Genomic DNA, 27,056 nt, shown 5'->3' on the forward strand with positions numbered 1-27,056 from the left:
AATTTTATTGCTTAGTCTTTATTCCGTGCTAGCTTTCAAATTTACCACGGGCTGTCATTGTAGGTTGTTAGGTATATTCTTTGCTTCTAATATTTAGCTAAATTTAATATCACTTTATAAAAATTATTATTTTGTTTAAATCTTTTCTCGATAACTATGAAAGCTGACTTTTTATTCAAAGCCACATACAACAACTATCGGATATCAAATTATATTTTCAGATAATTTTTTTATTTGTCAACATATAATCCGTCACATACTTTAAAATGATTTCTTTTCAAATTTAAATTTTGGGTGGTGTAGTTGAGTTGTCTTAATTGGCTTGACTGTTGGCAAAGCTTTTTTTTTGATAAATCACCAATAATGAATCTCTTTGTGTAATATATAACGTCAGTTAATATTTATGTTTGATTTTATTCTTTTGTTGTGAGTTTGTGAGTTAGATTTTTGTCCTTTCTTTTGGCCATAATCGTTGGAACGTTAAATTTTTGAAATCTGAAATTGCAATGCGATTGAATGCGAATTGTTACATCGATTCAGGCATTAGAATATGATAGCAAAAAATGCTTTAAATTAAATACGTTTTTTATATCGTTTTAGGCATGACAATAATATCTCAAAAACACCTTGAATTTAATATGGTTTTTTCATCTATTCAGATATAAGAATAATATATCAAATGAATAATATAGCCTTGAACTTAATACGGGTTTTCGCATCAATTTAGACTTAAAAATAAGATATCAAGGATACCTTGAATTGAATACGAATTTGAGCACAGATTCATGCGTAAGAATAAGTTAGAAAAAATACTTACATTTTGGGAAAGCCCTGAAAGAAGCTAAAAGAATATAAGAAAATGCGAACGTAATTAGTAAATTTGAACTGACTACAATTAGCTACGCTTATTTCATGACAGCTGCGTATAGTAATCTATATTTTTTTTAAATTTTTATTTGTACAAATTTGGTGTTTTTTGCAACTTTTCTTGCAGTTGCACCTTCCAAAGTAACAATTAAAGGGCCAAAAGAAGTGAAAATTGGCGAATCTATAACCTTGTCCTGCACAACAGGTTCTAGTAATCCACCCGTCGAAGTGTCCTGGGTAGTGGACGGTCGACCCATGATGTCCACTCAAGCAGTCACAGAAGATACGTCTGGTGGTTGGGTAACCAGTTCCAACGTCACTGTTTCTGTGTCCAGGCAGGTAAATCTCCTGTAATATATTTTAGATACTATTTATAGTTTCAAAAGTATTAGATAGTTTTTACAATTCAACAAAATAAAAGTGGTCGCTCAGTAATTTAGTTTTTATAGTTGTTTTATCTTGTGGTAAATCAAACTTACATTCATGGTAGTCAGTTTGAAGATCATGCTCGGCAGAAAAAACTGCACGATCACGGCTCACATAAATGTCGTGATCATCGAATCCAATGGAATATCGGTTTTGACTAATATCCCCTACATTAATGTCTTTTTAAAAAGTACCATAATTGGATATGGTAATGGAGTCGATGCATCATAATTCAAAGAACTGTAATTCAAATATTCTATTAAGTCAATTGTTTCTAACTGGTCCCACCCCTCTATTTGTATTTTCACATTAATTTATATTAATTAATTGAAATTTATTTCTGATAACTCTTTTTTTTATCAAGCAAAATGGATTGTTCCTGAAAGCTAAAAGAATGCCTATCTTATCACCAACGAAGTGAAATCTTCTTGCTCTTCCTTTCGAAGGAGCAATAAGATTTCGAAACATATTGTGATAGAAACGGATTATGATCGAAACTTAATGAGATCGGACAGAACAGAGAGATTTCAAAAAAGATTTTCTAATCATATTGTGAGAAAATCTATTTCGAAATCCCCTCCCATTATGTTTATCATAATTTGAACAAGACCTGATAAATCGAAATAGTTTATTTTTCATAAACTTATCAATAATATGTATATATAATTACAACAGTATCCAAATTTATTGTACACTAAAAAGCAAAAACTGTGTGTAAACTAGTGAGTCGAAGTTTCCATAAGTCAAAATATTTCTTTCGTCTTATGAAATTCGAGTTACTGTGAATCAAATGTGAGAAAAACTATCGATTTTGTATAATAATAATAAATAAACAAGCCTTTTAAAATTAAACTTGTGTTTCATAAAAAAATTGATTCATTGAATGACACTGTTAATTATCTATTCATTTTGATTATAAACTTAGAAATATTATTTTATACATCAAAAAAGGTGAACTCAAAAGCTATCGCTCAAAGTGGGATAAAAACAATAGCCTTTTCCCTCTTAGCATTTGAAATGAGTAATTTTTAGATTAACTCTAAAGATGGATAATGAATTATCAACTGCAGTAAAAAATGTGCTTTCTGCAAATATTTCTGTCTTAATGCAGTTTCTGCAATTAATTATGATGGCAAACGCTGAGACATATTTTAAGTAGAACTAATCTGTTAGTGAGAAAGCACTCTTAGTTTGAGAAACGAACGATATTTGATTGCGTGAAAAAGATTGTGGTTGGCTAGCATCAGCAACTTAGGAGTGCAGCCTTATAGCTATTAAAATAGATAACATTTTCTCTCTCGCCGTTTAAAACAGGTATATTCTACGACACCGCCTCAAATGGGAAGTATCTAAATTGGTACTGCACCAAGATAGAGTAATAATGATTGGAGGGGGGAAGTAGCGAGAAGCAGTCAGTTGAGAGTGAAACTCTCAAGCTAATAAAATGAATAACATTTTCCTCCTTATCGTTTGAAAAGATTCAATTATATAATGCCATCACAGGTGGAAGTGTCTAAATTGATACTGCACTATTTTAATCATACGGTAAACAATATGTAAAATTTAGTCATTATTAATAAATAAAGTTTAACCATTGATTTGTAAGCATAGTTTCATCATTATGTATTTATTGATGCATTTCAAAAGTTTCTTTTTTACCCTAGTGAAACTATTTATTAAATCACCTGGCGCAATTTTATCTTTTTTCCTGGTAATATTTTAATGACTTTTTCTTACAAATACATTTGTTTTCAGGACCCGGATACTAAGACGTTCTCTTGTTACGCTGTCAGTGAAGCTTTAGGTGAAACAATTGTGCAAACATCAAATGTTGCAGTCGTTCGTAAGTAAATGCAATTTTCAATCTCTATTTGCTGAGTTTTGCAATCCTACATCTTAAACCAGTGAAAAAGCAGTTGAAAAGGAGAAAATCATCATGATTATATGGAAAAAAATATTATTATTCTCTAAGAATTAAACAAATAAAACCTATTGAGGAGTATATATTGCGACGAAATCAGTTCTGTTTTCTAGCGGACTAACTCAGAATAACTGAGTGCGTCGAGAAGAAGGGCTTGCCATATTGGCGTGTAGTTATTAAATAATTCACGGCGTCAGAGCAGTTAAGTTTGTTTAACTATGTGAGTCAACTCTGTAATGTTCACTTGCTTCTAAGCTATTCTTATTTATTAGTCATTACAGTTATAAAACTAATTTTTTTCCAGCTTGTTATATGTTTACTAAAAGATTGATACCCTAACAAACAATAAGGATTTAGTCCGATAAGTAGCACTATTCTGCTACGTTTCAGTAACCTCTGCTCTGGAAGAAAAACCGGGTTCTACAAGTTTCGAATCTTTCCCTTGATGCTCGGCCCATGAAAGCTGCAGTATAGCGAATCCAAAACGGAATATAGGGTTCAGGTGCCCAAGGACAAAATTTATTGTTGGCCCTATCATGAAAGCACAAAAAAAAATGCTGTTTTAATATTTTTTAGAATTTTTGAAGACCCTACAGATTATAGATTTTGTAGCAGTATAAAAAAAACTAAGCAATTTTCTTTTGAATAAAAAAAACAATAATAGACACTATATTTTTGTAAAGAATTTTCGTCAGAACCTCAAAAATCTCGTGGCTCATGTCTTTTCGATCCCCTTCCCCCTTTAGTATGGCCTTTACTACATCCCATGTAATTTGCATGCATATTTTTTTTCAAAAAATATAATATAAAAGGCTAACCATATAAGATAGTGATTGAGAGTTTGTGAGCAGAAGCGAGTTGGCGATGGTGTACTCTTGTATTTATTAAAATATCTTGAGTTTTTTTCTTCTGAATGGTATTTATTTTGATTTAACTACGAAGACTTTTTTTATGTAATAAATCTTTTCATAGATCCCCCATCATCTCCAACAATCAGTGGTTATGAGGAAGCAAAATCAATAAAAGCAGGTGAATTACAGAAATTCAGCTGTACTTCAGAAGGCGGAAACCCTAAGGCCACACTAAAATGGTTCAAAAATGACAAAGAGGTAAATTTGTAACCTGAATCAATTTCATTTTTCCATGCTCTTAGCATAAAACTATTATATACATTCAATTTTGGGTTCTGTTCTGTTAACTGAGAGAGAGTAATTTTATTTTTTTGTTTTGATTTTTTTACACAAAGCAAAATGGCTGCCTCACTCTCCAAAAAATAAATAAAGTGTTGCAAGAAGTTAAGAAGTTTGTAAAGAAATTAATTAAATTTTCTTTTTCATTTATTTTTTCCCTTTTTCCTAATTTTTTCTTAACAAAAAAAAAAATTCTCGCTTCCTCCTAACCAGCCAACGGAAAAGTATCGGATTTTGCAATTGGAGTTTCTATTTTTTGAGATTTTATTCGGGAAAAATGCTTGAAGTGATGATCTTTAAAAATAAAATTCTTTTAAAGAAACAAAAACAATTTTTAATTCAAACTACTTTTTATTTCATTTGTTGTGATTTTTAGTATGTTTGCAAAATGTTTGCTCTTCATACGAAATGAAAAAAATGCTAAAACAGTTATGCTTCTTTTTTTTATTGTTTGTTGCCCTTCTTGGTGACTTCACGTTATTAGATTAAACAAAACATGTTCTTGAAAGTTCATTTCATGAAAATAAACTGTATTCAAAACATCAAAAACAATGCTTTTGCATGATATATTTACTTTTTTCCTGCCCTAACCTAAATAAAAACTGGCCAGTCTTCTTTTTAATATACTAGAGCAAGATTTCCAATAAAACTAAGTTCTACTAAATGAGTTCGTATGTTTATAAATACTGTAAGAGTTATCTTTTAAAGGACTGAAAAGAAAAAGAAAAAAATAGTTAGCTATTTAATTTGTAACAATGCGTACTGAGAAACATATTACAAATATCCTTTTTCTAGCCTCCCAATTGAAAATTTTTAATGGTTTCTAAGAATTGAGCCCAAAATGTATTCTTTCACCCTCTTTAAATTTCAGGACAAAAACAAAAACGATTCGAATGTAATAAAAAGAACAAACTCACGCAGAAGCGCAGACTAGTACACGTCCACAAGCACACATTTTTTAATATACATACTGACTTATTTTTGTTACATTGAAATTTAAAAGAAAAAAAAAATTATGTTAATAGAAAATCTTTATCTATTGCTTATTTTATTTTTACAGTCAACACTCCAGAGGTATAAAAAATCCACGTCATATAAAAATACATACTCAGACTTAAACTTTTTCATTTAGAAAAGGGGAACATCCTTTCTTGAATGTTCTGAAATTTGTTTTCTTTCAAGCATAGAGATAGTCTTAGACAGAGTTGCATATTTCCTCGAGCAATCTTTTAATTGCTGTGGGCTGGATTATGAAGAAGGTATCATAAAATGAAAGGGGTATACGATAGAAGCTTACTGAATATATTTCTGAATCTGATTTTGCAAACGTCATATGTTTACTAACAACCCTTTAAGACATGCAAACAAACACAAACATCTTAAATGTAAAGACAAAGAAAATGGGGCTTATGATCAACCAAAATAAAATAAACAATTTGAAAATTAATCCTAAACAATTAAATGACATACTCTTAGAAAATGATAAACTGGAGGAGGTCAGCAGTTTTACTTATCTTGGGAGTATAATTAATCCTTTGCTTAAGGTGCACCATGTTGTATCATCACATGTGGTCCACATGCAGTACCGGTCGTAAGCAAAATGTTAACAACAAAGGAGGAGCAGATGAAGATATACTAAATAGATTATACAAAGCCCAAAGCAGTTACACTATTCTCGATAAATTCTGCAAAAGCATAACAAATTCAGCAAAAATTAGAATTTCCATTACTAATGTTAAACCTGTCCTACTCTATAGATCTGAGACATGGCACTGTAATAAAAATAACACGAAAAAACTTCAAACCTGTCCTACTCTATAGATCTGAGACATGACACTGTAATAAAAATAGCATGAAAAAACTTAAAGTACTTATTAACAACTGTTTTTGAATTTAAATTTTATAGTTAATAAATTTTTATAAATATAAATATTATTAATTTTTTCGTTATATTTTACACTCTCTATATATGAATCTTCAAGTAATTTTTTTTTCTTCAGAAAGCTTATATTGCCAAAAATCAAAAATAAACACAATTATTTTTTGTTAAAATCTTTGTTACTTTACTACTCATTAAAATTCTAAACATTCATTTAATTAATTATGTCTTCGTTAATTTCCATGAATATAAATAAGTTAAAAGATTTATTTTTATTCGTAGAATATTTTTTGAGTTATTTTTAAAATTTTATTCATATATTATGTTTTTAATATATATCAAATTATCTTCAAACTATTTTGAAGCCCTGAAAATGCTTATGTTTTGCTAAGTTAAAAATGGAAACAATATTATTTATTCCAAAAATATTTTCTTCCAACAATGCTTAGAAAAAATTAAATAACAATTTAATCAACAGTATACTATATAAATACATTTAGTAAGCAGAAATAATTTTTAATATTTAAGCAAATAATTCTAATGTTTTATCTTAATATATATTTTTTATCTAATTTTATTTTTTATCCTATAAAAGCATATAGAAGCTAAAATAACACAGAAACAATATTACTTATTCCAAAAAAAGTTATTTTAACAAAGATAAGTGAAACATCAAATAACCATTTAGCTAACAGTATATCAGTTATTCTATAAATATTTTTGTACTTAGAAATAATTTACTACGTATTAGTAAACAATTATTATGTTTTATCTTAATATATTGGCCATCAAATATTATATTTTGCTAAGCCTACATTGGCAACTTTCAATAAAAAACGTGATTGCTACAATTTTCATATAACTACAAACCTTGCCTACTCCGCACATTGAAATATAAGTGTATGATTTATCTAACGGCCTTCATTTTTTATTTATCGCCTGTGGTATAAAATATTCCATTGAACTTTCTATAACGTTTAGCGAACCAATGCGGAGAAGATTATCCTAAGAGTTGGCCTCTTTCTATTATCACTTATAATCCAGCAACTTATGCTCAATCCATGAATCAAACATGTCTGTACAGGAAAAGGAATGAAATGCAGTCCATTCCAATTTATCACGGCTGACCGGAATTTTTCCGCTTGTGTTTGCTTTTTTTTTCATTATGGCCAATCATTACGTCTTCGGAAAGACGACCACGCTCACGTTCATAAGTGCCATGATGAGAAAACCAATATTCTATCTATGGTTTCTGAGCTGCTAAAACAGTTTCCGTCTCCCATTTTCTGTGCAACAAATAATAGGAAATGTACAGATGAGGGAACAGCAGAGGGTGTTATAAATCATTCTGTTCCCGCGAATTCCGGATCTATTTGGAAGACACTTTCGTAATGATGCTCAATATTTAGTGATGGAGCTTCTTTGTGGAAAGATATTAATGGCTCAGTAAATTGCCTTTCGCGAACGTAACATACTAATTGTTTTATTTACTAGTTATTAGTTCATTGTTGAAGAAAACAAATTAAAATTATTTCCTTTTATAGCAAAACTTAAACTATCCATGTTCCACAATTTTAAATTATTTATCGTGCTTTGTTTCATGCAAAGCTGTTCCGTAATAATGAACATTTACAGATACAATTTAGAATCATTTTTGTATTTACCACAGATATATCAAATTAACATTTAAGCGAAGACTAAGCAAAAAATGTTGATAACTAATGAAGCACTATTGTGGAAGGTGGAACTGAGTATACTAAGCGAGTTGAAAAGTGATTATTCAAAGCATCTACAGGTTTCCTCAGCTAAGCAAATAATTCATAGGAATTCGATAGTGCTAATTTGTTTTTTGTCCATCGAATGATTAGTTTGAGACCCTAAATAAATGGGCTTTTTTGGCTTTGTCTCAAGGTTTTAAAACTATATATCAACAGATTGTGAAACACCTTGTATACAGGAAAAAAATAGGTTGATTGTAGTATAGCAATATGGCAATCATTCTGTCTCCACACAACGCTCCCCAATTACCCGGCGTCAAAACATTCAGACATCATATTAGGGTAAATTTTGAAGGACTAACGCATAGTTGCTGGAAGTGAAATCCAATCAAATACCCAGCCTTAAAAACATGGAATAGAAACGTTGGTTAGGGAGTGTTAGACAAAGACTCTATCCTCCATTTGGCTGGGCAAATGCCAACACTGGAAAACACAACGTTAAACTAAATGCGCTTTTCTATGAACTGAACTTTCAGATTTTTTCTAAAATTTCAAATCATTACTACTAACTTATGATGATTATTCATTCATTAACCTCAAAAAACTTAAGAAAATTTTATGTATCCAAACTAGTTTTCTATGAGTAGCGAGGACAGCTGACGGCTGTTTAGACAAAACGTGGGGAATTTAAAAAAATGTTAAAGAAAATTGAACTGAAAAGAGAGTAATTTCAATTTTAAATACGCTAATTTCTTACAATTTCAGATACAATAATTTTTTTAACCAGTTTTTCTTTTTTAATTGTCAGACATTCCTACTAGACGGAGTTTTTTCTGTAATTCATGATTATCATAATTTAATAATTTATCATAAAAAAAGTTGTAATCAATTCATGTGCATTTTATTATATAGTTACGATTTATATTCATCTTCAAAAATTTTAATGCAGTGATACTGTTTAGTATAATTGAATGAAATTTATCTCACGGTTTCTTTAATGTAATTTTCCTTGTTTTATCAATTATAGATAATATTGCGTATTATAAATAAATGGTAAAATTAGCCTTGTTTTAAAATATGTAGACATTATTATTAAAAAAGAGAAAGTATGCATACGAAAAAAGGGGAAAATATACATATTTTTCTTCTTGTTCAGAAAACCGGCATTTTTAACGAAATAAAAAATTTTGCTTCAAAAAAGAATGTTTGAAGTTTTAGGAAATCTAGAAGTCTTAGGTTTTTGAATGAATTTTAAAGGATTTTAGTTTGCACTTACCGAAATACACACCGCTCCACCCGTTGGGTATGCAGGAGATTTTATGACATACTTTAAAACTTTTCCCAAGCATTTTTATATGTCAAGCCATCGAAATGTTTGTATCAGGACTTTTCCCCCCTTCTGTGTGATTGCTTCCCCGTCTGGTAACAATAATTTTTTCAAAGAGAAAAAAATAAATCCATACAAGCTTTTCTTAAGATTTTAAATTTTAGATTTCCGTTCTAATGTTTGATAAGACTTAACAGCAGAGGGTCACGTTTGAATTTCTCTGATCATTGTTTTTTTTTCGTACATTTTAATTCTTTTTATAACCAGCGTTAAGCAGTAGAACCAATTCTAAGTTTACGATTATCAATGCTTAACTCCATAGTCTTGTAATTTTGAACCCAACCCAAAAGACAAGGGAACTCCTGGATCAAGGGTTTGGAGAAGCTTGCCTTTGGAGAGTACTTTTTCAATAGAACTAACCCGCATTTGCATTACAGGTATGAGAGAATAAGTAAACCACCAACGGTTAGCCATATGACTAGGGTATTTTAACCCATGATTCGTCTACCATTGAGGATATTTTACTACAGCACTGTGATCTGTGCGAGCCGGAAGCAGAATTCGTATCAACCAGCTATCGCTGGGATTCGAACCTGGGATATCACATTTAAAAACGAACGTTCTATTAATATATATATATATATATATATATATATATATATATATATATATATATATATATATATATATATATATATATATATATATATATATATATATATATATATATATATATATATTTATATATATATATATATATATGTGTGTGTGTGTTCAAAATTATTTACAAAACTTGTCAACAGATAGGGGCAAAATTAATTGACACTTGCACAGATATTTCAGTTTGAATGCGCTGACATGCATCTGAAAAGGTTCTTTTATCATTGTTCTAGAAAGCAGCGGCATCTATAGATGAACTTCTTAACTAGTTTTCAATTTTGCTAAAAAAATATCTAGTTTCCATGAACAGTATTCAAACCACGCATTTCTTTCGTGTTTTCTAAATGGATTTTTCAAAACTTCGGCCATTTTAGTGACGAACCGTAGCATACTTGTTATATTAGATATATTTGCAATTTATAATCCAACTACGATTATTTCGTAATTTCATTTCTTTCAAATACAGTCAAACCCCGCTATAGTGAACACAGTTTATAGTGAACCCCCGGATATAGTGAGCAAAATGCTCGGTCCCGAGCCTTGCTATACACGTATAATGTTATTTTTTGTGGATATAGTGAACCAAAAAAGTGAGGAAGTTGGATATAATGAACTTTTTTCTGTCTTCGACTAATTTTTTTCTTCATTTTTTTTAATAATTTTGAAATTTTCTACTTCAAAATAAATACATATGCCAATTTTTAGATTTTTAAAACCATTTATAGAGGGGAATGTAGGGATAAGCATTTTTTCTTGTTAGCTTCTTTTATCTCACTTTCCCATCCCTAAATAAACCAAGCAGATGCTTCCAACTCAGGCGCAACTGATGCACCTGTAAGGCGTCAGTGGGATCAATATGCATTTTCTGTCAGAGGGAATGAGTAATTATTCATTATTGGTCAAAGAATAGGACACTAATCTATGTTGATAAGGCCCTCATTTCAACTCCTTTTGGCTCTCAGTTCAGTTAAAAAAAGCCTGCAAACAAGTGTCTCAGCTTCAACTATGGCGAGCAGTAAACGTAAAATGTTCTCCATTGATGATAAAATGGGCATAGTCAAAAAATTGAAAATGGATGAAATCAAGCTGATATTTACAGGGAATATAAACTTTCCAAATCTACAGTTTGTTACAAATGGAAAAATAGTTAATTACCAATTTCTGCTCATGAAAGAAATTTAGATGGCAGGTAAAAGTTGAGAAAAGAAAGCAGATCACAAGGATGTTGAAAAAGCGTTACTGAAGTGGTTCAGCATTCGAAGAAGCCGCAAACTTCCAGTATCTGGACAAACGTCGAAGACTTTGCTAAGCCGTTTTGTGAGACTACTTTTATGTAATCGAATGGCAGGTTAGACAGGTTTAAAAAGCGGAATAACAGAAATTCAGGAAAAATTATCTGAGAGTCGGGAAGTCTTTCCATATCTGATGTTGAGGATTGCTCATCAGTTAAAGATTACAAGATTTTTTTTATACGCAAGACGAAGAGTAATAAAAAAATAACACATCTTTTGCTACTACATAATATTTTTCAGTCATTTATTTGAATAATGTGAAATAAGAGTGAGGATTTAAGGAACCATTAGTTAAATTGTCTGCTAACGGATATAGTGAACTCCCGGTTATAGTGAACCAAAATGTCGGTCCCTTGAAGGTTCACTATACCGGGGTTTGACTGTAGTACGATTCAATCACGATTTCATTTCTTTCAAATAGTAATTTTAAAATAAAATTAAAATGTTTCTAAATTGTGTGTTTTTTTTTTTTTTTTTTTTTTTTTTAATAAACCCTTCTAGATACGGGCTGTGGAAAAGAGCACCATTGCTGGCACTACAAGTGACTTAATCATCAGAACAGAAGCTAGTGACAATGGTGCTGTATATAGATGCGAAGCTACCAATAGTGCCTTGACAAAGCCTCTCATTACTACCGTGTCTCCCACAGTGCTATGTAAGTTACAGTAGATATTGTCTTTTTCCTTCTTTCTTTGCTCTTATACTATACTGATCCTTAAAACAAATAAAGCCCTATTTTAGAAGAACAAAGTTTACAGGATGTTATTAAAAGAAACATTATCATTATGAAGATGGGGTAAAAGTGTATTTTATGGACCATTTCGAAAATGCTACAAAAGAGCCTCAAGTGCTACAAAAAAAACTAAGTTGGTACGAGTGTAATTTATCAGGGTAGTACTGTTTTTTCAATCAACTAAATTAGGTTTGGAAAAATAGGTTAAGTTTCTTATTGATATGAAAAAGCCATTTTTTTCAATCATTTTATCTTGAGTAAGCTATTTGCAATTTTAAATCTAAAACCATGTTTATAGCATTTTATTTAATATTTTATAACTATATATATATATATATATATATATATATATATATATATATATATATATATATATATATATATATATATATATATATATATATATATATATATATATATATATATATATTAAAACTGGTAGTTACACACTTTTTTCTTCTCTAGTTCCACCAACCTCTGTATCCATCAAACTGAAACCAAGAAAACCTAAAGCAGGAGATTTTGTAAGTAGGTCAATATGTCATTATGATATTAACCCTAAAATATGAGGGCTGTTTTTTTGCCTGAAGAGATTCAAATTATTCCATGTTGTTCTACTTAAAAAAGTTTCTTATTTTTTAAGTAATTAACTGAAATTTTGAAACATTACTTGTTTTATTTTACTCATAATATGTGTTTCATTGAACCTATCTGACACCTTGAAATCTGAAATTCGTAACAATGATCAATGCAACATATTTTTCAATGAATGAAATAAAAAAAATACTAAAATCTTAATTAATGAATAATAATTATGGTAATTGCCATTTTTGAAATAAGTTCGATTAAAACTAGTCGAAACATTAAAATATTTTTAAAGTTATGTTTACATTTTGCATTTCTCCTTTTTTTTAAATCTTCGACCTACCTAAAATGCAGAATTTAATACACGCAACCTATCTCGCCAAAAAGGGAAAAGAAAATATCATCGTAAGGAAGTGCCCTTAGTGTCATACAAGGACATTTTTTGTCAAGGATTACCATGTAATTCTCCATCCTTTTGAAGTGAACTAGTGTAACTTAAAATGTGTATCAATATTTATGCAACACCTCGGTTATTTAATGTAAAGCAAGTTTTTAAATATTGAACACTTTGAAAGGTGGTTGGTAATTGGAGCGTAAGACTTGTAGTGCAATGCGTAAAACTAGATATACATTTAAAAGAAAATTAAAATTAACTGAATAAATAATGTAAAATATTACTTTCCAGTGGACTTATTTTCGATATTTTATCAAAATTTGAATTAAAAGTAAGTTATAAATAAAAAAGAAACTTATTAAAAAGTTATAAATTTTTATTTAAAGTAAAAAAAAAAAAAAACGCTTCTAACTCAGACCGGAAACTAAGGCAAATAAGAATAACAGAAAGATTGAATGATCTAAAAATCAGTTGAGTCGATTTCTAGTTAAAGTGAGTACATTCAAATTCACGAAAAGGAATAAGCTAATTTTTGATTAATTTAATTCCTTCCGAGCTGTCGCGTACATAGACCTGTGCTCAGCTCGGACTGAACACAAATTTTAAAAATTATAATATGAAAGAACAACACAATAAAGATACATTCGGGTATTTACAATAATTCATTTTACTTTAATTTAAATTAATTTATGCATTTTAACTAAAATTATTTTAATATGAATTAATAAGGAATTAATAATTGCGATGGAAAAGCGGAATTTAGAAAAAGTACTAAATGTGTATGCACATACTGGCATATAACATTGAATATAAATTAATCTTACTATATGTGTATATAACTCACTATCTTGCAATAATTATTATCAAAGTTTGGTTAAGAGTTATTTATATTTGATATGTGAAATAAATAAAAATATTTAAAAAAAAATATTTTTACTTCATTTTATAGTGTAAGGGTGCACAACCTTTTAAAACACACTTTTATTGAATTAATAATTCGTGTACATACTGAGATATAGATGAAAATCGTTGATTATGAAACACTATATTTTGACTCACTCTTTTTCAGTTCATTTTATAAAGGGATAACATTTTTAAAACTCAAAAACGTTAGTTTAGATTCTGATCATTTTCTTTTGCTGAAAATTAAATGTATGAAAAATTAAATTATAAGAATTATATAGTTATTAGCAGTGATTCGAACGCATGGAAAATATTTCCTAGGTCACGCTAACGTGTGAAACAGCCAGTAGCAATCCAGACGCAACCATCTTATGGTGGAGAGAAGGAGAGTCCATTACGGGCCAGCATGATGGAGTAATAGATTCAACATATGGTGGAAAAAGTACCCGGAATAAAGTCAAATTCAATGTGACGTCATCAGATGACATGACATCTTATACCTGCCAAGCCACCAATCATATTCTGAAAAGAACTGTTCACGAGACGTATGTTCTCCGTGTATTGTGTAAGTCTTGTTTTACTATTTTCTTAAACTTAATAATTTTTGCATTGGCATTTACCTTGGAAATACATCTATCCCGATAATATAACATATATATTATAGCAGACTTTAATTGGGTACTTGCACTTGAAAACGAAGAAGATCATAAATACCCACACATGTAACCTATGATGACAGCGCCAGCTGATCGCTTATAAGCAAAATGGCCTTTAAAGTTGTGCTGTAAAGTTGTAAAGTTGTTTCCCCACATGATTTAGAATTTGAAGTAATTACATTTAGAATTTTTTAAGTAATTACATTTAGAATTTTAAGTAATTACATTTAGAATTTTATGTAATTACATTTAGAATTTTAAGGAATTCAGTACATACAGAACCGTATCCCACATCGAATTTTTTGAAATATAATTCTTTATCTTCTACGTCTTGTACTTAACTTGGAGTTTTTATTTGTTTACGTCTTTAATTGTAACCGTGATATAGGTTTGCTTTTTGGACCTGGCGAATTCGATACATGATTGGTTTCTTTATGTTCTACGTGGCTTCGTGCCTGTCTTTGTGTTAAGTAAAGAATATGTAGTGAAAGGAATGAATTCTATGTGAAAGAATATCTTGTTTTGTCTTGAAATTTGAGCTGGGCACCTGGGTCGCGCATTGGCCTTTACTTTGTGAAAGAATATAGAACTCAAGAGAATTCATACTTGGCTGATTTCAGCATACTTCGGAAAGAGCAGCGGCAAACGCAAACAAATACCACGTTCCAACAACCAATCAGGATCGAGATACCTATGCTACATCACTTGCAGGTATCCCATTGCAGAGTTACCCCAGTGAACGAGTAGATGCAATAAAAATTATTCGAGATTTCTTAAAACATTTGCTAACAGTTAACGCTGCATGCTGCTTTAAGGCGGTTAATTGATTTTGTTATGAGCTATAGAGCTGTAAAAATAAACTCGGATTATAAAGAATGGCGTGGTGAAATGCTATTGCAATACATAATCTCCTTTGAACTCCGTTGCTGTTGCCAACTTTTGTAACTAATTTCGAATATTATGAATATCATATTATTCGATTCATATTTAATAGTATTCAAGAATTATCAGATATGAATGAGAAGAAACCAAACTGATTTGAAATATCAAACGTAAAGTTGCGAACAAAAAACTAAATCACCGTAGCCGAGAGAGAAAAAAGGATGAACAACAGATACAAGAAAAACCACAGTGGCTGAGAGGGGCAAATAAAGGGGAAATGCATTTGCAGGCTCTATGGAGATGTGGTATGGAATTATGAAAATGGGCTCCTGTTTTTTGATAGCTTAAAATATATCGACCGTTACTTTTTATAAATCAAGATGCGAATAAATAAGTATAATTAAGTATATTGATGCAAATAATTAAGAATAAATATGATTACCCGATTGGAGTTTTTCAATTAAGTAATAGTTTCGAAATGCGTACAGAATTTTATTTAGATCCTCGCAATCTAAAGGAAATTTGAAATTCGGCAACCCTATTGATTCGAATGCGGTATTTTTTTACTTTTTAACTAAATAAAATCTATGGTATTTAAAGATATTTATTTCGGAAGGAAAAGAAAAGACTGGTAAGTTATCAGAGGATAAATTGCTGACTCAAAAAAATGATGTTAAAACAATTCTACGAGATAAAAGAAATGGAGAGGGTAAGTCTTAGATAATGTCAGATTACTTTACTATCGAATGGCAGAAAAAGAATTTATTTTGAGTACAGCTAGCTTTTGAGAGGAAATAAAAAAAAGGAACTCATTCGGAAATTGAGTTCTTGTAGACGGTTTCAATTAGCGGCTCAAGTACATCCGACGGAACTTGTTTCATTGATAAAAAGAACAAGTGAAAGTTAGTCACCCGGAAACTGATCTTGCTCAATTTTTTATTCTGTTCTTACGAAGAAAAAAATTTTTTTGATTTATTACTATCCCAGTAGAGAATTTGTTTTTGCAATTTAGACAGTTTGAACATTGGAAGAAATATCGTTACTTAGGACATGCGTATGCTTTTTAACTAACAATCAAAAGTTAAAATTCTTATTTCTAGAAAATGAGTACCAAGTTAGACTAAATTGGATAAGTATGGAGCGAGCGAATTTAGCAATCTGAAAGGAATCCAGCAAATCACTTTCAGGCGAGCGCAGTGAACAGTTTTGATGACATCCATTATCAGTAATATCCGATTTAAAAAATATCAGTACCAGGGAACTGCCTTTAAATATCTGCGAGTCGCGATGGCTCAGGGGATAGAACGTTCACCTTCCAATGAGGTGAACTGGGTTCGAATCACGGCGATGCTTGGTCGATACGAATTCTGCATCCGACGTGCACCGACCACAGTGCCGACGTGAAATATCCGCAGTGGTAGACGGATCATGGATAAGAGTCTCCTTGCCGTCAGGCTAACCATAGGAGGTTTTCGTGGTCTTCCTCTCCATGTAACGCAAAGGTAGGCTAGGTCTATTAAAAATGTCCTCCACGAAGGCAAAATTTCGCCCAATGCTTGATCCAGAAGTTCCCTTGTCTTCTGGATTTTCAAGGCTACCTAGTTGAATATAAGTAGTCGTAAACAAAAAAAAGTGGATCGGCTGTTCAATGACGGTTATAAAATAAAATATAATATCTGCGTTAGAAATACCGGGTAGTGGCCATTTATTTAGAAATAAATCAGTGTCGGCAATGCTGGAAAAGAATAAACCGGGCAATTGTGCGATGCTTTAAAGAAATTGCTAATGAATAGTGGAAAACGGTAAAGGTATCGATGCCAGACTAGTATTTCGGTTTCTATAATTACTTAGCATTGCAGTCACTAAAAATCGATACCTCTCTTATTAAATTGAGTAAAATGGAAATTTACTTCTTACTTTTACTAGTGTTAAAACATTAAATATATCATTATTATACTAATTAGAAGTATGTAATCGCCGTATTTCATACTTTGTCGATTTTTTACTTGGCATATTGTATAACATGGTGTGGCAATGTGTCTTAAAGTATTAAATAAATCATTTAATTATTTGTCGGTTAAATGTTGGTATTGTATTCAATTTCGTTTCCAGCATTAACATATCAGTAGCATATGCACTAATCTCCTATAGTATCAATATAGTAGTATCCTAATTTCATCATTCCATCATATACTCTTTTCTGTTTGATGCCTTCTAAAATTTGTAATAGATTACAATCGAGATTCCCTCTTATTCCAGTGATTTTTTGCCAAGATCAGTGCCAAAAAATATTAGATTTTTGTTATGTATTTTAGAATGTTTTTAAAGTAACTAAAATAAAATATCCAAAAAGTAAACTAAGAACCTTTCACATAACAGAAATAAGAGTTGCGGTAATGCGAATATGACGTTATCGAAAGAAAAGACAGCAAATAATATCATGGTTACCAGAAACGGGGTGTCAGACAAACCGTGGGTCTAAACTAAGGGGCCGCCAATTCTGCATTTTAACCTTAAAATTAACTGACCCAAAAATTCTACGTTACTCTGAACGGATCATATCTCATGAAATAAATGGTAAGCTTACAATAGGGTATCTCTCTTATTTCTGCAATTTTTTTAACGCCAAGAACGGTGCCAAAAAGTAATGGATTTTTGTTGTGTTTTCATAAAAATCTTTTTAAAACCATTGAAACACTAAGCAAAATGTTTCAGCATTTATAATAGATGTTACTTTATCAACGGATATTATTAAACATCTATATAAATAGTAAAAAGAGATGTAATTTCCTTTTCAAATATCATAATTTTACCTTTTTGCTCCAATCCAAAAAAAAAAAAATACATTTGTCTTTCGGACAGTCTTTATTGCAAAGATAAAATTACATTAAGAACCAATCGCATAACGTTAAGCAAAAATTATGGTAACCCTAAGGTGACGTCAATGAAAACAAAAATAATCGTGGCAACCAGAAATGGAGTTTCAGCGATTTGTTGATTCGTCGAAATTTTTCCGTTGTGAAAAGGCCAGCGATTCTACCCTTTAATCAAACAAATTTTCTTGAGCCTTTGCATAAAATGCTATGGGTCTAGTTTGATGAAATTTCATCCAACCTTTAAGAATATATTCACAATTTTAAAACCCGTTACCTTCTTTTTATTTTACAGATAAACCGGAATTCCTTATTAACCCTGCAGAACGTTTTGATGTTATGGAGGGCGAATCCACAGTAGTCAACGCCACAGCGAAAGCAAATCCTCCTTTAGTGACCTACTCATGGACAAGGAATGGTCTGCCATTGCTGGACATGGCAGACGGAAGTGCAAGACCCAGCGGAGCTAGATATGGACACAGAGCCGTGTACAGAGGTCCTCTTTTAGAACTTACTGACGTGGCAAGAGAAGATGGGGGTGAATACGGGTGTGAAGCTGCTAACACTGAAGGCGTTACGTGGACAAGTGTTAATATAAATGTCATTTGTAAGTATCAGCTGATCGTAACATTGAATTATAGTACATGTTTTCAATGGATGTAAAATATTTGTAATACTATTTTCTATAATTTGATATTACCTGGATCGAATTTTATCACTGGTTCAACAGCTCTTAACCTGTTAATGCCTAACCCAGAAAAGTGGCCTACATATGTAAAACAGCAGTAGTAGTAGTAGTTTACACGAAGTAAATGTTTCTTTCTGTTACTTACCGTTTTGCCTTTTAAAAAGCATTATTCCTTGACTTTCGATCTAAATATGAATATTTACGTTATTGTTATGTAGCTTTAGATAGAACTATCATGATTTTGAACATAAATATTAATAAGGAAACTAGTGTGATACCACTTTTTTCTTTTTCGGAAAAAGGAGCCGTACTAATAATAGGAAGCAAGGTACAAATAGGTAAGGCTGTTTCCCGAAGATTGTGTTGTTACATGAACGTTGCCTTTATTGCGAATAATATTACATTCTTATAACTGCTGTGAGTTTTCAATAGTTATTTATGACTCTGAGTGACTGTGTGGTTACGTTAAGCTCATCTTTAACCAGCGCCTTCAATGCTAAGTTGAAAATGACACAAAACATCCCCAAGAAATAAAGCCAAATAGTTTTGTAAAAAAATGTAAAGCGTTTGTGATCTTCTTATTTTTTAAAAAAGTTACCCGAATGCTGCATCATCAGGGATCATACAAATTTTCGAAAATTGAGAATTATTTATTGATTTTAATAAAATTTTGCAAAATAGCATGAAATTTTTGCAAAATAGCATAGTTGAAGACCCTTTATACAAAATTGTAGTTTTTATATAGAAGTAAAGAACTTCTCTGTGATTTTTTTTTTAAATAGCTAATATACACTATATTTTTTTTAAGGAATTTTTTTAGCTTCTCAGCAGTCCCGTGTTCTGGGATAATTGTCGCTCCCCTCCCCCCTTTTTGAGTACATACACAATTTTCTTAAATGGTCATTAAAAAATAAAAAATGCCTGTTACTTGTTTCACTGAAAGTCTATAGTGTTTTCAAATTTTCTCATGGAGTTAACATATCCCCCCGGCCTTACCTCAGTAGTGGAATAAAGCCGAGTGCAAGTGTAAGCATGATTTTTGTTAGAAAAAATCATACATAAAAAAAAAGTTCATCTTTAAATTTTCAGGAATGATCTATGGTTTATTACTTAGCAAAGAATAACTTGATTAAATCCGACAGTTACTAGTTCGTACAGTCTAGCTCCAACAGTCCTTCGAATCTGAATAGCTCATCCTTATCCCACTTCCTCTTAATTATGGTATAGATACAAGGTTTATATATTTGTAATAATAAGCTATTAATGAGTCACGACGTTACAGAACTCGAAGAGACCAGTTCAAATTGAATCGAAAATTACTTTGTCGCAGATTTAATATTCAGTTAAGGCAGATAATAATTTATATACTGTTCTAGTTCTGTTATTTCCCCTTGGTTACACAAATTAAAAATACCTTCTGTTACAAAGCATTAATAAAAAATTCTGGATGGCACTTATCAAGTTATATAAGTTAGTGATTCATTCGTCATTCTTCTTTTAGTTGTCTATTTTTGGAGGTAAACAAACATTATATGGGTATTATCTTGTATTCTCGTTATATATTGATATTATCTTGTATTCTTGCATTATATAGGCATTATCTCAAACGTTACATTGTGTTACATCTTGTATTTAATTTATCAAACACAAATCAGGCTAAATTGTAAAAATAATTTAGTTTCAAGCATTTATTAAGTTTATACGATAGAGTTGCTATTATACTACAAGTTTTTGATCACTATTTTTAAAATTTTGATAACTGTAATTTTATATTTCAATTTTACTGTATTACTGTATTTTATTTGCAGATCCAGCTAGGATAACAAAGCTAACGCGTAACGTTGTTGCGGGAAGTGGCGAGAATGCTGATTTTGAATGCCAAGCAGTAGCCAATCCATTTGTTAGTCGCATGATCACTTGGCGGCGTAAAGGATTTGATATGAGTCGGACACACGAAACAGTGGAGCGAGGCAAATCAACACTAACAGTGATGAACGTGTCAAGACAGGATGCTGGCGAGTTTGAATGTGTCGCCTTCAATGGTATTGGCACAGAAGCGGTGATGTTGGCACAGCTGATAGTCAAGTGTGAGTTGTGAGTGGTTTTTAGATTTAGGTGACAATTTGCCACACCTATCAGCAACATGCTTTCATTTTAAATGTATTTTTAGTTTTATGGTTATATCATAGCGATTTAGATTAATATATGTGTAATTATTGCAAATTAAAGATGATTAAAGATGATGTTAAGCATAAAAATTAAGGAGAACTTTTTTAACGATTACTTAACAATTTTTAGAGCCAATCATTCTCCTTGAGTGTCCTAGATATTCTAAGTAGTACCATTTTAGGATATCAATTTTATAACATTAAAAGGAATCTAAACTTTTTTAATTAGCCTGTTGTTACGATATCTGTTATTATTCCTTAAAGTCGTTTCAAACTAAAATGGGATCACCAGAAGGATTTAAAATTGCATTACAAACCATGTCCGGACATGCCATAAACCCTTTTACAATGAGTTTTCATTAATTTATTTTTCATATTTTTTCATTATTTTGTATTTTATTAGGTCAAAATAAGTGAAACAAATATTATTTTCAACATTTTAATAATTTGTGGTTAGGAGATACAGCATGAAACATCGATGTCTTTTTCTGCGTTAAATGTAAAATCTTCCAAACAATAGTCTTTCAAATTTTCACTCATTTGCATCTAAGAGAAACAATTATCCATTATAAAAATTTCACTAATTTATGAAATCTATTATTGATAAATTGTTGAATCTGATTTTTTTTCCAACTTACTTTGCTGTACAAATATAATTTGGATAATCTAAAAGATTTTTTTAGTAACTATTAGATCGTCTTTCATAATTAAATGACAAAATATATTTTGCTTGTAATTAGGGTGGCAGAAAAAACTAACAATAGGGACACCGGTAACTTATTTGCATCAAAGAGTTAAATGCACTTTTTTATGAACTGATTGTTCGTGCACATTTAAATTTGAAACTTACATGTTATTTAAATAATTTTAATTTTAAGTTTTCTTAGAATTAATATTAGAAATTGCGTTTTAGTAGATCTAGAAATATCTGTCTTAATGATTTGGTTCCGAACTTGGTAGGCTTTACTAGTCAGTCGTTAAAACATTGGAGAACGCGTAAAATAGCTATTTCTGAGCCTATATGAAAGTAAAGTTGACAATAATTGTTAAAAAAAATATATAATAATATTAATGCCATTTAGGCAAAAAATGTAAAAATTCAACGAGCAGCCAGTTGATAATAGGGAAGCTCCTGTAGCTATATTTACTATAACATTTCTGGCCATGAGATGCTTTTGTTAATCTTTATGACCTTCTTTTCAAATTCGTAACCACTGTATAATATCAATATGCATATGAAATGTGAAGGGAAAAAAAACTGGATGACATTGATGTAATTTCAAAACCTTTTATTTGCAACTTAGTGGATACGGAATGGAACACGGCATATGCATTAAAAAGATAGTAGATGAACATAGTAGATGAAAGATACGTTTATGACATTCTTTTATGACAATGACTGCGATTAAATTATAGTGAGTACCAATGGATGATTTTAAAGTCAGGTATCACGGAGTTTTCCTTTTACCACAGTCACTAAGTCACTAAAAAAATAATTTTGTTTTTGTAATCATAACGTGGATTATGCAAATAAAAATTTATCCTGAATAGTGTTTCATCTAACAGTCAGAGTTTCGAAATGTAACACCCGGTTTTAGTAGTTTAAAAAGGTGAATTAAAATATGTTCAATTTTTAGTACAAACTCTTAATTAAGTTATGAATGCAAATACACGAAAAATACTTTCTCACTTTTGGGTTTTCGAATCTTTGGAAAAATTAAATTTTTAACTATGTGAATTTTTTTTATTTCTTTGAAAACTTTCCGAGATGTGGTGATATGCAGAAATAGTTAACATGAAGGAGCCCAAACTTTTGATTATTCTTCTGACTAAACTATTGGGACACCATACTTTCAAGCTTTTGGCTATCCCTTATATTTCTATAAAAATCGAAATACGTTGAAAAAATTGATTATTATGAGAAAATTTAAAAAAAAAATAAAAACACTTTTTTTGTATCACATACCTCAACAAAATAGTCGATATTTTATTGATGTAGATGTGTTAATAAGAAAGAAAAAACATTGGTATTTACATATTTAGGAAATCTGGGAGCACATCAGCACTACTAATTTAACTGTCACCTATGAAGCCCGTGCTATTTATTATTTTTATATATATTACGATCATCGTTCCATTTTGTTTTCTTTTTGTAGTATACTCAATAAACCATTAGTTTAACTTTGAGATGTTATGTTCAGTTATTACTTGCATAACTCAATAATTTCTACAGGTTATGGACTCCAGCAAGCTATTTATGCGAAGTTAAAATAATGAAATAATTGAGTTTGGCGATAGTTAAGATGAAGTGTTAGTGCTAAGTTAATTCATATTCCGAAAGTCAGCAATTGCAGTTAGTTTAAGTAATGGATCAAGGAAAAATCCAAGTGAAACCATTGAGTGGTAAAAGTGATTGGGCAATTTGGAAATACAGAATTAAATTTGCTTTGAATTATCATGCAGATGCTCTGGAAGTTGTTGAAGGAAAGGTGTACAAGCCAGAACTGCCTGAGCCAACAGCTTCTGAAACTATCAAAAAGAAATATAAGGATGATCTCAGAGAATTTAATAAGGCAAATAATTGTGCTATGATGGTGTTAACCAACTCTATGACAGAAGACACATTACAAAAGGTAATGAGATTTAATAGCGCAAGAGAAGTTTGGCTGGAACTTCAGAAAATTTTTGAAGATTCTTCTGACAACCAGCTCTATAGCATTTGTCTTCAATTCTTTAAATTTAGTTGGTCGGATGATGATATGTCAGCTCATTTATCAAAGCTCAAAAATTTATGGAATGATTTAAATAGTGGTCTTGAGAGTAAAAGTGAAAACCGGCTACCAGAAATGTTGCTAATTTGCAAAATTTTGGACACTCTTCCTCTCAATTATCGTACCTTTAAATCAAGTTGGCTACTTTTGAATGATGAAAAAAGAACTCTAGATGAACTAACAACACAGTTGTGTACTCATGAAAGAGAGATAAAGAAAGATTCAAGTTTTAGTGAATCATTAAATCAAGAAGCATTAGAAGCAAAAGTAACTAGAGCCAAGCCGATTTTTAAAAGTAGAAGACAAATTGGAAAGTGCAACTACTGTCATCAAAATGGTGACTGGGTGAAAAATTGTCGAAAGTGGATTGCCGATGGTAGGCCAGCTAAGCCAAAGCAAAATGAGAAATTTCAAGATAGAGATAATGTTATAGCAAATAATTCATTATTAGCTCTTCACGAAGAAGTTTTTTCATTTGAAGAAAGCAACTACGATTGGTTTATAGATAATGGTGCTTCAAAACATGTCACCAATAATAGTAAATTTTTCGCCAGTTTTGAAGTTTTTGAATCCCCGCATGGGATTACTGCTGCAAGTGGTAAGGTACTACCAGCTATAGGAAGAGGCACTTTAAAGATTATGACAAAAGTTAATGGTGAGAGACAATTTAAAGAACTTAATGAAGTTTGGCTAGTCCCAGATATTAAGAAAAATTTATTTTCAGTACTAGCAGCACAGGATAGAAACGAAAACAGTAAATTCGTATCAACAACGGAAGAATGTTGGTTAAAAATTGGTAACAAAACTGTACTCTATGGTACAAGAAATGTAAGAGGTGGTTTATATAAAGCACATATGCAAGTTCTTATTCCAAACAATCCAGTGGAAGTGAACTTAGCTACCACAAGTGATTCTATTCTGCAATTATATCATGAGCGCTGGGGACACCAAGACAAACGCCATGTAAAGAATGTTCTTGAAAAGCAAATGGAACTTAAAGTTGAATTTAACAATCAACTCTGTGAAGCATGTATATACGGTAAAGCTCATCGATTAAAATTTGGTAATAGACAGAAGACCAAAAGCCCAGGAGAGCTTATCTTAACAGATGTCTGTGGACCTTTTGATCAATCATTTAAAAAGTATCGTTATTTTGTAGTTTTTAAAGATCATTTTACTAAATTTCGCTATGTATTTTATCTTTATAAGAAATCAGAAGTTACCCAAGCTCTTGAAAATATGTTAGCACATGCCAAAAATCTAGGGCACAATATCAAGGAGATCTTGAGTGATAATGGGGGAGAATTCGATAATGAAAATGTGAGAAGAATCTTGCATAAAGGTGGAATTATTCAAAGACTAACAGCTCCTTATACGCCTCAGCAGAATGGCGGCAGTGAGCGAGAGAATAGGACTTTAGTAGAAATGGCAAGAACTTTGAGGAATTCCAATTCAGAAATAAATTTTCCTTCATCATTATGGGCAGAACTGATAAATACGTCTGTGTACATATTAAACAGAACAGGAAAAAGTTCATTACCAAACATAAGTCCTTATGAATTATGGATGGGGCAAAGACCCAGAATAAAACATATGCGAATAGTAGGATCATCATGCTATGTCCATATACCAAGACAGAAGCGTAGAAAAATGGATAAGAAAGCAATAAAAGGTTATCTATTGGGATATGATGGTGATGAAAGATATCGTATCTGGATAAAGGAAAACAATAATGTTATCTGTTCTCGAGATGTAATATTTGATGAGAAACCTCTAACTAATTGTGTAGATTCTGCAGTAATACCTTTGATTGATACAATGAGTCAGTTACCTACAGAAGCTGAAAATGAGGGAAAGCTTGATCAAAATTACTTAAAAGAGAAAATGAGTTCAGAAAATGAAAGTGAAGATAGAGAAAATTTATTTACCATGAAACTGAGAAATCGCAGTGAACTAAAACAGCCTAAAAGTTTTGAAGACTATGTAATGGCAGCTGAAAGTTTCATATCAGATTCAAATGAGCCAGAGTCATACGAAGAAGCTATCAATTGTAAAGAACACAATTGTTGGATAAAAGCAATGGATGCGGAAATCAAATCACTAAAAGAAAACCAAACATGGATATTAACACCTTTACCAGAGAAAGTGAAGGCTTTGCCTTGTAAGTGGGTGTTTCGTATCAAGAAAAATCCTGACGGTACTATAGATAAGTATAAAGCAAGACTTGTGATTAAAGGATTTAATCAAAGAAAGGGTATTGATTACAATCAAACTTTTAGTCCAGTTACTAAGTTAGGAACTGTACGTTCAATAATAAGTATTGCAGCTTGTGAGAACATGCATCTTACACAATTTGATGTATCAACTGCCTTTTTATATGGTGATTTAGAGGAAACCATTTACATGTATCAACCTGAAGGTTACACTAATGGCACCAACGATGTATGCAAACTCAAGAAAAGTTTGTATGGCCTTAAACAAGCTCCTCGTTGTTGGCATAAATGTTTTGGTAGATTCCTGTTAAACCTTGGCTTTAAAGTTAATGAAGCGGATCAGTGTTTGTTTATTCGGGAGAAAGAAGATAAAAAGCTACTCGTAGCTCTCTATGTAGATGATGGACTAGTTGCTGCTACTCACGAAGAAGAGTCAAGAGACTTCATAAATCAGTTGAAAGCTCAGTTCAAAATTACAAGCAAGCCAGCATCATATTTTTTAGGAGTAGAAATTTATAGACTTGATGATGGAAGCATTAAACTTGGACAAGAAGCTTACGCCACAAAGATACTACAGCGGTTTGGTATGAGTAATTGTAGACCAGTTCATACACCTATTTTGAAAGAGGAAAAATCATGCTCAAGTGAAGAAGAGGATAAAACAGTATTTCCTTATCGTGAAGCTGTCGGTGCATTAATGTATCTTATGATGGGCACTAGACCTGACTTGGCATACGCTATTAGCGTTTTGTCACGTAAATTAGAAAATCCTGCCAAAGAAGATTTTATCAAAGTAAAACGTGTATTTCGATACATTGCGAGTTCCAAGCAAAAATGTATTATTTATAAATCAGGCTACAAACCCGGAATTCTAGAATGTTTTAGTGATGCTGATTTTGGAGGCTGCATG

General features: G+C 31.1%; 1 protein-coding gene across 2 annotated transcripts in view; it reads left to right on the forward strand.

Moving 5' to 3' along the window:
• The window catches only part of LOC107449764 (nephrin), a 236,626-nt gene that overhangs the window by 195,328 nt on the left and 14,242 nt on the right, over positions 1 to 27,056 (forward strand). For both annotated transcript variants that reach the window (XM_043038973.3, XM_087152286.1), the window contains exons 8-15: positions 995 to 1,206; positions 3,049 to 3,136; positions 4,187 to 4,323; positions 11,782 to 11,935; positions 12,479 to 12,537; positions 14,217 to 14,460; positions 18,602 to 18,913; positions 20,803 to 21,081. In XM_043038973.3, the coding sequence (XP_042894907.2) occupies positions 995 to 1,206; positions 3,049 to 3,136; positions 4,187 to 4,323; positions 11,782 to 11,935; positions 12,479 to 12,537; positions 14,217 to 14,460; positions 18,602 to 18,913; positions 20,803 to 21,081 (1,485 nt within the window). The remainder of the gene's footprint in view (positions 1 to 994; positions 1,207 to 3,048; positions 3,137 to 4,186; positions 4,324 to 11,781; positions 11,936 to 12,478; positions 12,538 to 14,216; positions 14,461 to 18,601; positions 18,914 to 20,802; positions 21,082 to 27,056) is intronic.

The sequence above is a fragment of the Parasteatoda tepidariorum genome, chromosome 9 (assembly GCF_982258835.1).
Source record: "Parasteatoda tepidariorum strain Cologne lab strain chromosome 9, Ptep-v5.0, whole genome shotgun sequence".
NCBI classification, from domain to species: domain Eukaryota; kingdom Metazoa; phylum Arthropoda; class Arachnida; order Araneae; family Theridiidae; genus Parasteatoda; species Parasteatoda tepidariorum.